The 17,384-nt window shown below is 43.7% G+C and overlaps 1 protein-coding gene across 15 annotated transcripts in view; it reads right to left on the bottom strand.

Moving 5' to 3' along the window:
* Positions 1–17,384, bottom strand: part of PARD3 (par-3 family cell polarity regulator) — a 653,655-nt gene that overhangs the window by 192,083 nt on the left and 444,188 nt on the right. For all 15 annotated transcript variants that reach the window (XM_045069142.1, XM_045069153.1, XM_045069147.1 and 12 more), the window contains one exon: positions 14,710–14,941. In XM_045069142.1, the coding sequence (XP_044925077.1) occupies positions 14,710–14,941 (232 nt within the window). The remainder of the gene's footprint in view (positions 1–14,709; positions 14,942–17,384) is intronic.

The raw sequence follows: 17,384 nt of genomic DNA, 5'->3' as shown, positions 1-17,384 counted from the left end.
TGCTCAAAAATACAGAAATCAGCACAGGTTTCTGTGTTTGTGTAGCCAGTGTTGGGAAAAAAAAAGAGCTTGCATCTGGGCGCCTGGGTGGCTCAGTGGGTTAAGCCGCTGCCTTCGGCTCAGGTCATGATCTCAGGGTCCTGGGATCGAGTCCCGCATCGGGCTCTCTGCTCAGCAGGGAGCCTGCTTCCCTCTTTCTCTCTCTCTGGCTGCCTCTCTGTCTACTTGTGATTTCTCTCTGTCAAATTAATAAATAAAATCTTAAAAAAAAAAAAAAGCTTGCATCTTACCACAGGAATTAATATATTATATCCCTAACTTGGAACAAGCATTAGCATCCAGAGATTCTGTGTGTACTGCCATCCTACAGAAACCCTGAAACGGGTAACCATTCAAAACTGGTCAGTAACATGTATGATGCTAGAATTCCCATGCAGCCAGGCCCGTGAGTCCGTCGGACTTCTCAGCAGAAACACTGTGGGCCATATCCTTCTAATTAATAAAAGACACACCCTTGCCTTGGCTTTAACAATCATAATCTGGTTTTCTATCTGCAGCAGCCTCTCGGTCACCAAAACCTTCCACGGCCCCACTCCGCACGCTAAGCTGCCCCCCAATATTTGAAGGGTCCCCAGCACGTTGGCCTTCACCTTTTTGGTCTCCGACTTCCTAATCTCTACAGCCCCTCCTGCTCATCTGCTCCCTGGTAACGTCCACTGGGGTATTTCGCACACAAGCACCAACCAGTCAGATTCAACAGGTCCCACTTCCTCCTCCAGAAGGGACATTCCTTCAGGGTTTCCCATCAGTGTAAACACCATCAGTCTACTTTCTCAGGCCCAAACCGTAGAAATTACTTCTTACTCATTTTTCTCTCTCATTTTTTACATCTATCAAATCCCCAGGTCCTCTAGATGCCTCCTGAGAAATACGTATCGTATCTCTGTCCCGGTGGCCACCCCGTGGCTGGCCACCATTTTTATAACAGCTGCCCTGCAGAGCTCCCGGTCCCACGCTCTGGGCCAGCTCCTTAGTTCCTCCCACACACCGTTGCTACAGTCCTTTTAATTTTCTTAAAAAATGTCAATGTATCAAGCCATTCTCTTGAATGGCCTCTCATTCCCCACCTGCTGCAAACCTACAGGACTTCCAGCACCGAAACAGTATTTTTCAATTGTACGTTGCAACCTGTTAAAAATGTAAAATCAATTTGGTAGGACACCTTTAGCTTTCCAAACAAGTGAGTTACACCATAATAACAGTAACATCACGAGCAGCTACCATTTACAGAGAGCTTGCTTTCTTTTGTAGCAGGAGGGGTTCTGAGGTGCCTGGGATACAGTGACTCATTTTAGCTTCCAAACCACGGGGTGAGGCAGGTACCATTATTATGCATACTTGACAAGCAAGAAAAGTGAAGCACAAAGGGCTTCATTAACTTGCTGCAAATGCAAGGCTGGTGAGTGTACAGCTGGGATTTGGACCCAGGGGATGGACCTCGGCGTCCAGGCTCTTCACCATTCTGCTCAGCCGGCTCTCACCAGTACATCAGAGCACAGCACACGGAGGAAGGGCCAGTCTTACCCCGGGAAATGTTGGTTTTAGTGACTTTGTGTGTGGGGGTCCACTGGCTTGCAAGGCAAAATGTATTTCTTACTGAGGAACGTTATCAAGAGTCTGAATCCCACCGATGCCAAATACTCCTTTCCCCAGAAGACCCCTTGAAAAAGAGAAAACATCTTTTGGATCTCAGTTTTAATGTCATCTTCTGGAGGGAGGTGACTCTGGCCCCTACTGTGGGCCGGATGCACTTGCTCTAAGTCCCCCAGCCCCTCCAAAGGGCCACTGAGGCAGGGCCTGTCTTCTCTCAGTTACACGGGAATCCCTGGCCCCCAGTATGGTCCCCAGCAGAGAGCAGGCCCTAAGAAACAGTTGTCGAATGTACGTACGAATGGCTTTACCTGAAAATGACTAAGACATCCTACCCACTCCATAGCCAGCCACTTGCTCACCATCAGAAACAGTTTCTGCCAGGTGAGCAGCAAAATGCTCAGAAGCCATTGCCTGCCCCAGCTGTTCTTTGCACAAGGCACGTGCATGCATGTTTTTCTGTGCCTGCCTCAGAGTCCAGGCTGCTCCCGCTGGCAGGGGTAAGCAGGAGTGGATATGGTAGGAGAATGAAGCCGTCCTTTGGAGCAGTGATCAGGGCCAGGAGCCCACACTCGCCTCCATCAGGAAAATGGCTCTTCCTGCCAGAAATAACCATTGAGGAAATGGAAGGCATCAAGCCATACTTCTCAGGCTGCAGACTTCCTTGGCTCCAGATCTGTGGCTCTCACCAGCCAATGTGCAAAGAAGCAGTGAAAGTCTTTAATAGGATACTTATCATTAAGTGTTGAAATATGATTGCCCATCAGGAGATTTACTGCTCATTTGCAAATATATGTACCTGAATGCTGAGATGCAGGAAACTTAATTAATTTGAGGGCAATCCCCTTTTTCCCAGTCTGGCTAGGACAACTCAGGTGTGTAGCAGAAAACATCCTGAATAAATGATTATCAGCGCTTTGCTGGTGTGCTCTAAGCATCTGGCTGTTGCTCTGTTCTAGAAAGTTCATCAAGGGAAAATGTCCAAAGTTTACTTCCTTAAACTTCCAGAATCACCCTATACTAAGATTAAATTGATACTATCACTTACTCAATTAAAAAAAAAAGTTTTAACCTTACCCTAAAAAGATGAAGTAAAAAAGAAAACCTGAAATTCCAGGAATTCCAAAGTAAACTTAGGATGCTTTCCTAATGACGGAAGTGGTTATAAAAGCAGGAATTCGATAAAAGATTACTTCCCTCAAAGCAGCCGTGGAAAGGTGCCCTGGCCAGGTACGAGGATCCAGACAGACATAATGAGCAGTGCCGACAGGCAGGCAGCCCTGAGCTGCACTGGTCTTCCAAGGGGCACAGACCTAAAGGCTGAACTGTGGTCTCTGGGGCACATCCAAGGATCGGCAGGGTTGCTAATCCAGGCGGCACGGACAGGGCAAGGGCGAAAACAGGAAGATAGGGAACATCAGGAGATTCACGGAGGAAATCAAGACTGCGAACACACATGGCCTCAAGACTGTTTTAACAGCAGAAGATGAAAGGAAGAGCAGCCGTCGAGCAAGATCTGAGGTACAAAAAGGTACACAGTAAGGGGAAAAGGGGGTGTAAAAACGGGAAAGCACTTAAAGCATTTATAGGACTCAATAGCCATCTTGGAAGAAGAGAGCAGGCATAGAGCTAACCTTTGTTCTCTTTTTTTTAAATCATCACTAGTATTTGGGGTACCGTATAGATGGGTTTGAGGGTCAGGTATGGGGGAAAGGATATGGCAATCAGTAATTTTTAAATTAACAATAAAACTCCTGAGTCCTTAAAAATTATTTTGGGAGGGGAAAGACCACAGACAGAGGAAGCTAAGAAATCAAATAGGAACAAAAGTTAAAAGTCTGGCTCAAAAGATACTAACTTCCACACTTCCCAGCTAGCAACAGGGATCTCTCTTCTTTCCTAGCACACAATAGCAACAGCACGTCACGTGATTAACCACTAGCCATCTTGGCTCTCATCCGGGTAGTCACGGCAGCCCAACACATTGGAAGAGGCTAAGAAGGTTCAGTTGGTTCAGCAGAGTGGGTAGGAACATGGCCTTAGGGGTAGACCCGTGTTCAAATTCGCTGTGGCTCTGCCACGGGGCCCCTGTGTGACCTCGGTCATCAGTAACCCCTGAACATTTGTGTTCACGTTCTTTACCTGTAACAGCTGATTAGAAAGAGTACCCACCCTACAGGGTTATTATAAGGATTAAATGAGTCATTGCAACAATGTTCTTAGCGGACATCCATCAATATCAACACGCAATGAATGCTAAATGCTTGCTACCGTACCAGCAGAAGCACAATCCATGAGGGATGATTTCTCTCCTTCGGGAAGTCCTCACGACCAGCATGTCACCCAACGAAATCAGAAACAGGTACCAAGAGGTGATAATGGATAACAGGCTAAATTACTGGGAGAGTAGAAACAGAGAAGCCTTCATGCAGACAGTAGGGATGTTACGTAGTTAGTTTGTGTCAGTTCAGTTCATTTCAAAGTCCCTGTTCCTTTGTTTGGGCAAAGAGTGTAAACTTGTTCTTTTATTCTTTTTTTTATAAAGACTGAAAGTGTTACATAAACTAAAATGACAGTCTTTTTAACACAGGAGAGATGGATGTAATAATCACAATATGTAAATATTAAATAAGGTATTGAAGGAGCAACTAAGGAGGTACGGCTACCTTTACCCCAAGATACACCTCATTTAAGAATCAGGAGTATCCCAGGGTGGCTGAGCCTGGGTGGCTCAATGGGTTAAAGCCTCTGCCTTCGGCTCAGGTCATGATCCCAGGGTCCTGGGATCGAGCCCCCATCGGGTTCTCTGCTCGGCAGGGAGCCTGCTTCCCCTTCTCTCTCTGCCAGCCTTTCTGCCTACTTGTGATCTCTGTCAAATAAATAAATAAAATCTTTAAAAAAAAAAAAAAATCAGGACTATCCCAGGCCTCAGGAGGCTGGGCCCCAGGCACTCCGCTAAGCCTCCTCCCTTCAGGGCGGTCGAGAAAAGGGGAAAACTCCAGGGCGCCACCTATGGGTGGTGGCACCTGCAGAGGACGCAGGCTGTGAAGGCCGTGGGTGTGGTCTTCAGAAGGGAGGGGACAGTTTCACCAGCTCTTTCTCTGCTGCTTGGGGAAGCTTGTGAAGAGGAAAACAAGGTTCCGACTTCTTTTAGGGACAGAATCTTGCACCATCTGCTGAGCCTGACATTTTAAGGCTTAGGAAAGCATTAATAGGGCAATTTCAATATTGACTCCTTGCCTGAATCTGTGACCCCTCAGCGATACGACCCAAAGCCTGAAGGTTGGGGCCCGCATGGCATGAAGAACTTTAATTTGGAAATTGTATCTTTCTTTAAAAGTCTGATGTAATGAAGAATACCTAAATCATTTATGGCTACTAAGAGCACGGAAAACGGTAACTTGAACAATAAACCAAAGGACATGATGTAGACCTATGGAGTGTGAAAAGGCCTGCTCTCTAGGGACTGTCTTGGTCAGTCACAGACACGCTTTCGAATGACATCATCTTCCAAAGATGGGAGCATGCAACAGCACTGCCCTGGAGTGACAGCCTGTCATAAACTGCAGAATTACTCCAGGTAGAAATTCCTCACCTACACTGTCACTGCTTACTCTGGGAATCTGATGTATTCATTCAGTCAGTCAACACACACATCTGGGTCTGGATTTCAGCACAGTAGATCCTGAGATGAGGATTCAGGCCAGTGGTTTACTGGAATGACAGGGGAGTGCAGACATGATGGGGCGGAGGGAGGAAAAGCAGCCCAAAAGGAGTGTTCTCAAGCCTGCTGCCACTGTGGCAAGGGGAGCTCAATCCCGCAGACAAACTCCAGGAGCAGGCAGAATGGGGCTGCACAGCCTCTCCCCACGGGGTGTGCACAGAAATCTCTAGGGCTGTAAAGCTGCAGGTTCTGATGTCAGTGGATCTGGAGAGGGGCCTAGGATTCTGCATGTCTGACAGGCTCCCAGGGCCTGCTGTGCTCCTGGTCTGAGGACCACAGTTCCGGGACGAAGGGAGACTTATGCCTGAGCATTCAAACCCTCTGGGCCGTACGGACAGGAGTCCTTTTACGGGGGCTTTCTTGAGTCCTCGGCTGCCCATGGCTCTGAGGAGGGGGGATCCCAAGGCACTTCCGGCTGTCTGCATGAGAAGCAGAGCTTCCTTCCACAGCCTGTGACGTCTCGGGCACCAAGGGGGAGATGGGCCGTGGGAAGCTGGAGGACACACTGACCGCATATGGACGTCCTGACCTCTGTTACACTCCCTGGGTACTGATGACGCACCAGGCAAGGGCCAAGGTCAACGATCCCTGCCACTGTCAACCGAATATTAAATCAAGTGTGATATATCCTATGTTAGGCAGTGGTGAGTGCGGAGGAGAAAAGCAGTGCCAAAAAGTGGGACAGGAAGGGTCACAGTGGGAGGGAGTGCTATTTGGTAAGGCTGGAGAATCAGCCCTGAAAAGCTGACCCTCACGAACCTGTGGGTATCTGAGAACGGATGATTCCAGGCAGAGACACAAGCAAGGACAAAGGCTCTAGTGGGCCTGGCAGGTGTGGAAGGAGAGGCCAGCGCAGCCAGAGTGAAGTCAGCAAAGGCAAGAGAAGAGGTCAGAGGGGCTACGGGTAGGAGGCAAGTGCTGGGCGGGTGGGGTGGGGGAAGGTGTCCCACAGCTGACCCTTGAACCTCTCCTCTGAATGCCTTGGAAGGCGGCTGGGGGTTGAGCAGAGGGAAAGGACATGACTTCTAGTGCAGCGTTCAGAAGGTACTGAGTGGAGGCAAGGTGGGAACAGGAAGGGCGGTTGGAGGATTCCTGCTGACATCCAGGAGGCGGAGGACGGGGGTACGGAAAAGTACCAGGGCTTTACAGAAATTATAAACCAAGTGGGCCTTTGCTCTTGTACACCAATAAACTGGATGTGGAATGTAAGGGAAACATTACAGGAGAGAAAATGAGGTCGTAGTTGAAAGGGAAGGATCACTTGAAGGTTTTGGTTCTAACCAACTGAAAAAAAAAAAAAACCAAAAAACCAAAAAACAGAGTTGCCAATATCTAAGAAGGGAAGAAACAGGGGCCCCTGGCTGGCTCAGCTGGGTAAGCCTCTGTCTTCGGCTCAGGTCATGATCCCAGGGTCCTGGGATGGAGCCCCGCATCAGGCTCTCTGCTCAGCAGGGAGCCTGCTTCCCCCTTAGGCCTGCCTCTCCCTGCGTGGGTGTGTGTGCGTGCTCTCTCTCAAATAATAAATAATTTGAAGAAGAAGGAGGAGGAAACAACAGAAGAAGAAGAAGGTAGAATGGTGAAGAGGGAAGCAATATCCAGCACTGAGCTGGAAGCACATGAAGCGTCGACAGTCAAGTGAGCGTGGGAAACAGATGGAGGACCTACCAATCTAGAGTTCGAAGAAGATGCTCAGGTCGGAGATGTGAACCTGGGAGTCATCTGCCCCCCGGGTGTATTTAGAGTCCAGAGGCTGTTTCCTAAGAACGGAAAAACCCTGTGTTACTGAGAAGGGTAAAAGAGAAGAGCACTGAGGACGGAGCTGGGGGTGTGGGAGGGGGAGCACCATGACCTGAAGGACAGACATGGCCCAGGACTGAAAGGGGAGATGAAACGGAAAGGCTAGAATGGAAGGCAGAGACCCCGGCGAGGCTCATCTCGAAGACGCGCAACCGTCAATGTGCCAAGTGCTACGGGCCCACCCAGGGGAGCTGAGGGGGCACAGGGAACACCGCCCCCTGACAGAAGAAGTCCCTGATAACCTGCATGATAGAAGAGGTCCCTGATAACCTGCATTGGGAACAGGCCGTAGAGCCCAGGGCAGTGAGGTGTCACCGAAGGCGGTTTCAGAGAGAACAGGAGAAATGAAGAGGACGAATACTAATTGATCAAAGGGTAAGTGCTGGGATGCGTAGGAGAGAAAATGAAGTTGTAGTTGAAAGGGAAGGGAGGTTAAGGCAGACTTCCGTCTAAGCTAGAGAAGTAACAGCACCGTGTAGGACAAAGGGAGTGACCCGGTGGAGAAGGGCAGACCTTCCTGACGCGTCCCGGCCTTACCTTCAATCTCATCCACGCTAAAAACAGAGAAGTAGAAAGGTTAACGGGAGACATGATCATTTCACTAGGATATGAAATTTAAGCCAATTTTAGTCTTTTGTCTCTAAATTGGCTATTATTAAACAGGTCAAAAGAAAACCATCCAACACTCAATTATGTAAGCGGTCACTTAGCCAGGGAATTCTTTAAAAGCCTATCTGCAAGAATCAATTACCTTTATGTAATAATTTGTGGCTTGATAAAAATATATTTAGGAATACCAGGTACTCGGATCCATTATATTTAATGTGAAAGATACAGAACCTCTAATGGTAACAAATAAAAACATTCAGAGGGAATATTCCCAATACATGTTGTGGTAAATGTCATTAGCCTGGCCTGTCTTCCAGGACATTTTCCAATGGTGTGATCGTATTTATTTACCCTGTGTTATTAGAGAGTGAATAGTCACTAGCCTTCAATTTTCACATCAATTGCAGAAAAAAGATTCCATTTTCTACACCGTCTGGAATTGAAATTGACTTAGCATCTCAGAACTGTCAAAAATTTCTTTTACGAAAAGGTTTGCTTTACAGAGACTATAAAGTAGGTGTCATCCTTGACACGGGCATTCTATATTCATGCCGCAGGTCTCTGCAAAGGCAGCGCTAAGGAGCGTCAGGAAAGGTCTTGGAAAGGCCTCGCCGTCATGCTTTGTGCCTCCCCTGGCTTCCTCGCAGTCAGCTTCTGCGCTGTAGATGTCAGGGGCTCTCTATTTAAAACTGCTAACAAGAAAGAGAAGAATTCGAGAAGAATATGATATCAGCTACCCTCGAACTTGCCTTTGCTAACAGGTCAGCCTGACAATTTTCCTGCGTTAAAAACGGGAACCTCGTCCCCATTCGAATTAGAAGCAAACGTTAAGTCCTCGGTTGCACAGATTTGAAACTTACTCCGAGGGATCCTCCCCCGCCTGTGTACTCACACAACGGGGCTGGTCTCTGTCCAGCTCACAAACAAGAAACTAGGTAAAATTACACAAGATCTCCTTAGTCCTTTCTTTTCTGTTAGGAAGTACTGTGCCTGTCCTTCATACAGATGGGCAGACTTTCCCACAGATGTTTTCTTAACTGCATTCCCTAAATCAGCAGCAGCTTAGACTGAGTGCCATTTAACGTTACCAGTGTGCAACCGGTCACATTCACCCACAGGGCAATTAGGCCTGAGCCATAAAAATCTACAAGCCCCGCTATTTCCGACATCAACAAATAAACAGGCTTATGGGAGCCTCCTTCCTGGGATCCAGGTCAGGGCTGTTGCCTGGCAGGGGTGGGTGGAGTTCCGTCCTCACAGGTGCACAAGCCAGCTTCGAGACACCCTTTATGAAATGGTTCTCTGTTTCATCATCACGTTTATTTTCAAGAGCGATACGATTCCAACATTCTCCGGGAATGAAGCTAACTACATAGAGTCCTGCCGGCAATTCTGAAGATGCACAGAATGGAGAGTTAAGGCTTCTTCTGAGCAGAAGGCTTCCTCCTAAAGGAAGGACAGGCTGAGAGCCACCCATACATTCAGAGAGTAGTGATTATGAAACGTGGTCAGAGAGACTCTTTCCGGAAACACTGTTATAAAAGGGTATATGCTCTTAACTCCCTGGGGCCTCAGCAAACCTTAGAATTACTATTTGCTGGAGTGACTCTACTTTTTCCCAGGAAGGACCTGATGGGTCAGCCATGCCCCCTAAGCACAGACATCTCTTTTCCTAACCCCAATCTTTTGTCTGAGCCCTGTAACTATGGAGGGACTCAACCTTGTTCAAAAGTACCTTGCAAACCGGCAGATTTGGTTATCAAGTAGTGGGTGACAGTCCCAACCCACAGGCCTCCCTGCCACCTGCCTGTGTCCTTGGCCACCGTGTCACACAAACCAAACGGGTACGTTACATTGTCTCGAAAGCAGATTCTAACATGGGACTGATGTGTGCTGATGATTTCTGAATACGCCAGCAGCTAGACTATGGTTTTCCACTATTAAAAAGGGGCTAATAAAAATGATAGGAAAAAACACTTCTCTGCCTTTTCAAGCAGTAATTTAAACCCCCAAGCTCAAAATCAAGATGAAAAAGTTCCAAATTGATTAATATGGAAATTACCAAACCATCGAAACTGCTGATGTCGTAAACAAAATTTGTCAACAGCCACTAAGACTTCATTGAAAGTAAATTTATTGTTTGTTTTAAAAATCAACTGTGCAAATATGTGCTTCTCGAGACCTTTTTGAATCTGGTTTGTTGTTCATCTCTTCTCAGGCTTCAGTTTGGCAAGGCTAAATGAGAAACACGGTACAGACACACAGTTAGTAAGTACAGGTAAGGGAAGCAACAGTCATTCCTGTTTGTTATTCTCTCAAAGCCTAAAGCGTATAATCCAAGCTACAATATTAAGTCTTAAAATCTGATCATGTTCACTGTGGTCTGAAAACTATCATATTCTAAAAGGGGAAAGATAGCAGTGTATCTGATTTCAACCAAACAAGGTTTCAAACTAAATTACCTATTTCCTCTTACAGAACTAAATAAAACAATGCTGCAGGGACCCAGGTAATCATTTTAAGTGTAATTGGAGGATTCAATTTTAATGGTAATAATGCAACATTACTTGTGCTTTAGCTCTCCATAGTGATAGGTTCTCAGCTGTCACATATGGACAAAAGCACAAAATGAACCCGAGATGTGCACAGTGAGGTCACCTCTAAGAAACCTTCAGTTTGAGAGTGGATACAATTCTACGGCATTCGAAACAGAACCATTCTAATCTTTTAGGCAAAGCAATATCAAATTGTACTTACTCCAGGACTGAAAAGGAGGGCAACACGTAATTTTTTCAACACTTACTATTGGAGACTATTGTCCTAATATAGGGTTTTATTATCATATTGATTATTTCAATTTGAAGACAGACACCAGGCAAAAGTTATGTTACTGAATAATGCTATTGCTTTCCTTCAAACATGAACTCATTTAAAACATTAAATAATAGATCTCTCTCCTTCTAAAGGGCAGATTTAGTTCCTTCCCTCTTTAGGGACAATTTCATGAACTGCAGAATTCTCAAAAATATTCTGGAGTATTAAATGTGAATAGGCAAGCATCTGAGAATCAAACATAACAAAGACTCAAAATTCCAGACCTTCCCTCTGTTCTGCACTTTGCACAAAGAATGATTACATTTACAAGTCATGTTTACCTATTCAGCAAGCGCACTCTGGTTTCTTAGCTACAAAGCCATTTTAATTAAGGCAACAGGAGTTCCTTATGTGCAAAAGAAGATGTAGTGTATACAATGAGAAATTCATACAAACATGAAACACTTTACATTTGTTATTTGATTTCTTATAGATTTGAATTTGTGATTTAAAACTTGCATTAAGACAGCTTTTGCACTTCATATACTCCATAATTTATAAACAGAGAAGTGATTCATAGGACTCAACACATTCTTTCCTAGAGCTGTTTATCAATAATTAAATCATCTTTGTGACTACCATTCAATGTGTGAAATAGAAAACCATGTCCTCTGACTATACCAATAAATAAAAATACTTATGCAAGGTGCCATGGTTTCCTCTGGTGCCCTTTTAAAAACAGAGTCCGTATGTTTGGCCCTCTTCAAACTGAACCCCAAATCACAATCTACAGGGGTAGGAAGAGAGTGTATGTGTTTGCGGGGAGCTGTGGAGGGAGATGGTGGGAGAGAGAGCTTGTGAGCCTGCTTTTAAAGGAAAACTTATTATTACCTCCTTCAGTGACTAAACAGAAAAAGCTCATGTGCCCAGAAAGCTAGACCAATATCTAATGCCCCTGACCCTTAGTTTTATCATTCTGTTACCTGAAACAAAACACAGAAACAAAATCATAAAAACACACGCACAAATACACACACTTGCACACAGACACACACACACACATCCTTGGTTCGTACTTCAGGTCTCTGTTGGGCAGCCTCATTCGAACTCCTTTCCTTACAAACTGATCTAAGAAGGTATATGCACATACACATTTTGATTAAGCTATTTAAAAGCAACACTGCTAAGGAAATCACATGCTCTTCTCCATAAGAGCACAAGAAGGGAAGAGACGAATTTTAAAATTGGACTATATTCCCTACATTATTAAAAAAAGAAAAAAAGAAAACGTAAAAGAAGCAACCTGAGACTGGATTGGTCTCAAACAGTGAGATTCAGAATAAGAGGTAGTTACGAAATGTTTTGAAAAAATCTAACAACACTTTAATAAGAGTCTTCTCCAATAAGAAGAACATAAAATAATGGTGTGAAGGAAGGATTAAGAGCCAAGAATCAATCAGACAAAAAGTGTATTTTGTTTAATAAATTATTCTCAGATCATTTTCAAGGAGAAGTGCTTGGCAAGCTTCAACCATTTCCCAAAGGGCTGAGCCAGAGGTCTGCACCCAGATGGAAGACAGCCACACTCAAGAAAACTAGACGAGATACCGAGACTCTGCTAAAGAGAGATTTACATTCGTCACTTGGTGGCATGTCATTCTCCTAGGGGAAGCAGCTCTGTTCTGTGGAACTCAGACACTTCCATGGTCTAAGCTCTCCCAACACAGCTCATACTCATCCAGCAGCACATGTTTGAAAGGTAGCGCTGGCGAGAGCTGTGTCTGCCCACCCTCGTAACATGTCCGCACGTGCCGATGAGAGAGGGGTAAATAACCTCAAAAGCAGAGACCGTGGTAAAATGCGATAAAATAATCAGGAACTGGTAAATTTTGAGTACTGTTTTTGATTTTATAAAGCGGACTTAATTTTTATAAATAATGGCGTGTTTAACAATCGTTGGGCTGTGTGTCTGAACAGGGAGCAACCCGCTCTCAGAAGCCAACGTGGGCTAATTCTAGCAAACCACTGACTCTGTATTCCCGAAAAAGTGTGAACATTGGTGATTTTCTTTAATAGCTATTCTCAAACACTGGGAGAACACAAGCTAATTTTTTAGGGGAAAAAAACCACACACACACACAGACCCTTTGGCCCCCACACCTAAACATGGAAGTTAAGTTTTCAAAAACACGCAGGCCTTTGAAATTAGAATTTTCACAAAGTTGGCTTTCACTAAAGGATGCAGGTATAATCTACAGAATCTGTCTAGAGAAAACATCATGTGGTATTTTACAGAACTTTTAGCAACAAGGTGCTTGCCGGGTTACAATTCGGCATCCCTCTGAAACATATATGTTCCCATGGACCCCACACTGTCCACTCTTCTGACCCCCAAAGGAACAACTCTACCATAAATCCTCTCTTATTCTGGAGCTGTAAATTATAGAAAAAAATTTATAAGGAAAATAATTTATAACATATTTTATAAAAAAACACACCAGAATGTTGCTTTTTTTTTTTTTTTTTTTTTTTAATTCCAGGAGAAGGACAGAGCACACTATCTGCCAAATAAATGTTGGCTGACGAAGGGGGAAAACTAACAGCCCATTGACTTTCAATGTGACTCCAGGAGGGCACCTGGACACAAGACTGTACGACCGGTTGAATGTGTTATGTCTAGGGAAGATATTCTCCCATCTCATCTTCTCTAATTTAAAGAAGACAGCAGTACATGGTCCTTAAATTTTAATTGATGGGCAAGAGCCTTACGTCATGAGTAACCAAGTGCCAGCTTATGTGCTGCCCATCTACATAGACAGAAAGAAAAGCCCCTGGCTAACACAGAAACTGAAATAAAGTGGCAGTTAGCGCAGTTTCATCCCATAGGTGTTCCTGGACACGGCATATAATGAAGAAAGGCGAAACATACTGAAAAAAGCATTCGGGAGTATATAAACAAAAAAAACTCTAATGTCAAAGTAGGAAAATCCCCAAACTCTAAAGCATCAGAGATGAAAATCCCTTCATATTTAAATGAAAGCTAATGCCGCTAATAGACCAGGCTTTGTTTTATCTAGGTCTGTAGTATACTTCTTCTGTGCACTCGACATGTACATTATTCAGACATGTACGGAGCACATCTGTTGGATTGTGCGGCCTGTAGGCTGTGCCCCGAGTCCTCAACTTTGCAGGCCTGACATATCTTTAACTCTCTGAGTTATTGAGGTCAACCTGAGGATCATAAATCAAGAAATTCCATGAAAATAAAAACTCTTATTCATATTTTGCAATTAAAAAAAAGTTAAAAGGAAGGGATTCCTAATACAGGGTAACTACGTTTTGAAGAGTCAAGCGACTATGCTGTATGTTTTCAATTTGAAACCATGATTGTGATATGTTTAGGGGTTTAATTTATGGAACAATCGAGCAATCTTTATATTTAACATTAAATGCCTGAATATTATAAATCACTTAAGATGAACATTTATGGGAGAGTTTCAGTGCAACTTCTGAACAACTTGTCATTTTTACTGTGGAGCAATGATTTGTAAAAAACGATATGCTAAGTAATCCTGGAGTATAATTTAGGGACACAAAAACAACTGTCAGGAAACAGCCAGAGACTACATTTAATGAAATCTTTACAGACTGAAGTAATAAGTATTAAATTAATCAACACAGCTTAATTGAAGCTCTATTTGTAACATTTTTTATTAGACTTGTTATTAATGAACCTTTAAATGCTACCACTAACTTGAGCTCTATGTTAAATTTAAATAATGAACCATTGTTCACACACACAAAAGAACAAACACCGCTTTAATAGCCCTTTGTCTCCACGGGGCTTTTACTCTATGCACAGCTAACATGAAGACATGTCCTTCCTTCCTCTCACCGTTATTTACATGGTTGGCAAGAAAACATCTTTAAGGCTGCTACAAGGGTCTGAAATGACTCAAGTGAAATCCCTGAGAAATTACAAGTGCAACGGCGAAGAATGAAAATTAGAAAACATTTCTGGTTGAACTCAAAGATAGTGTTTTCAAGTCTGTGTTTCTGGAATTCTGGATTAAGTATGTCTAGGGATGATCTGCTCTGGGTTGGTAAAGACTTACCTGAACATGTCTCCCAAGCCCTTCAGCATTCCCTTCTTGGCTTTCATTTTGTCCTTCTCCTTGTCTCGGTCTTTCTTCTTGTCTTTGCCAGCTTTATCCTTTCTCCTATCCATCTTGTCGCCTTTCTCTTGGTTTCCATTCATGTGTCTCTCCAGAGAATGTGAAGGCTGATCACTGGCTGTGGATACAGACTCTCTCCCTGATCTTGAACTTTCTTCTGTGTCTTCCTCCACTTGGAAGGGAAACAAACACAAACAGATGAGGAATACAATGAACCAAAAGAACAAAGTCAAAGAGGCTAAAATATACACATGCAGATTTTGCTTTCCTACATTTTCTACCGTTGTTTGACCCTGATATCAATGGGGATTGCAATGTTAATTTAGTTTTTGCTTTTTTAAGTTTTTCCTTTTTTAGTAATCTTTACACCCAACCTGGGACTTGAACTCATGACCCTGAGATCAAGAGTCCCATGCTCCTCTGACTGAGCCTGCCAGGCGCCCCTGTGCTATTTACTTTTGAAGAGAATGAGAACTGAACATGTGGTATGGATGACTACTAAGCACATAGGTATTCCTATGTGAAGATCATGTGCCAATGGTAAGAGACAAGCAGCTTCCTGGCCAGATGTTGATTCCTTCACTAGGGTAATATCCTCCTTGATACAGGCTATGCATGGCTGGCTGGGATTAGTAGGCGCTTATCACACAGCGTGGATCCCTAAGGCTCCTGTGTACTGTACTTGCAAAATGCAAAGGAAACAAGCAGCTCCTCCTCTGGTGCTTCCTTTCCTCGCAGGTAAGGATAACGTAGATCTACTCTGGCCCCTCATTAATTTGTGAGACTACACCATTCACTAGTAAGCACACCAACACCAGCACAAGGACTTCTTTCTTCAGGCTCCCAAATATGTCCATTTGTGATTTCTGCAAACAGAAGACTGGATCTTCACAGCCTGTTACTTTTCCTCATGCTGTCATTGCATAAAGCCAACATCATAAGCAAATGCTACTGTATCTTCTAATCCTAAATAATTCTGCATGTCCATCTACACCATGACAAGGAAACAAAGATGGATAAAACCATGAAAATGTGTAAATCAATAACCTCACACTCCCTTGAAGTCTGCAGATAAAAGATCTACTTAATGATAACAATATCCTATCCTTTGAACCAACACTCAGCAAGCATATGGTCCAAGGGCACTTCAATACCTCAAACTTTTTGATCTGAAAGAATGACAAGTAACTAGAGTAGGTTTCCACCTACCAAAAGAATTAGAACAATTTCTATATTAAGTAAGAAACAATACATATACATATTAAGAGCCACTCTCATAAATCTTTTTTGAGATTGGTTGCCTAAGATTTTCTTCCCAATAGAATAAGAATTATTGGGGCTTCAGATTTTCCATTGACTTCTGAGGTCATTTTATTCTCCTGCATCAACAAATAAAGTAGGAATCAATGTTTTTGAGCTTCCTCTTATACAGAACCAAATAGAACAGTTAAGCCTCTTCCCAATATTTCACAAAGAACTGACCTCTAAGTCAAGTTAATATATCTTCAAGTGAAAGTCAGTCTTGCCTCTCCAACACCAAGGGACACTTGAGTTAGTAATACACAATATCAAAGCATAATAAGGCCAGTTAAAACAATCTCAGTATCTTAGTGTTCTGCTAGTAAACCTTCCCAAATCTGAGGAAAAGATGATCAGTAATGGCATGACCACTACAAGGTAATACAGTTTAAAAAAAATTCAGCTACTTAGCAAGATACCAAAATAAAGTGTACAATTCCTTTCGTTGACACATTTGGTTAAAAACATGAGCCAACATATTTCTCACGCCAACAGGTCATGCCTTCGTACAGCTCAAGAATAAAAGCACCACCGTTTCTAAATCTGGAAGGTACTTCAGAGGTCATTCAGACCAACAACTCCTATTTCTTGCTGAGGAAACAGTAAAGTTTGAGGGCAGCATACTCCCAGGCTAGGACTCTTTTTAGAATTATGTCCCATATGATTGTACTTCAGCAAGACCTTCATGCGTTTCTTTCATCAACTCTGTTTGTGATTGCGCATTTCCATGCTTCACACAACACACACTGAGGTAATCTATCACCCAGCCATTACACAGTCTGCCCAGAAGATAATTCCAGCGGTCAGCACTGTATTTCAGAAACCTACTGTCAATCCTATGTATTCATTTAATGCTGTGACTTGTGGCTCATATTGATGAAATCACTCAAGAAGCCAGATCAAAAATGTATATGAAAGACTTTAATGACTTAGAAAGGTGCGACCAGTGACTTAAATGCCTTTAGAAAGGTCTGCCTCCCTCTGCACTGGGTGATCTAATTGTGAACCACTCCCCTGCTCCAAAGGATGTAGTAGATTTTAAAATTTTGCTTTTTTTCCTCTCATTTTTTTGTGGTCTACACAGAGCAGTGAAAGAATATCCTGGTCAGGGGTGCCTGGGTGGCCTGGGTTAAGCCTCTGCCTTCAGTTCAGGTCATGGTCCCAGGGTCCTGAGATCGAGCCCCACATCGGGCTCTCTGCTCAGCGGGGAGCCTGCTTCCTCCTCTCTCTCTGCCTGCCTCTCTGCCTACTTGTGATGTCTCTCTGATAAATAAGTAAATAAATAATCTTAAAAAAAAAAAAAAGAATATCCTGGT

This window comes from Mustela putorius, unplaced genomic scaffold (assembly GCF_011764305.1).
Source record: "Mustela putorius furo isolate JIRA1106 unplaced genomic scaffold, ASM1176430v1.1 tig00003913_pilon_pilon_pilon, whole genome shotgun sequence".
NCBI classification, from domain to species: domain Eukaryota; kingdom Metazoa; phylum Chordata; class Mammalia; order Carnivora; family Mustelidae; genus Mustela; species Mustela putorius.
The sequence above is the reverse complement of the archived record's forward strand: the minus strand, read 5'-3'. Positions and strand labels throughout refer to the sequence as shown.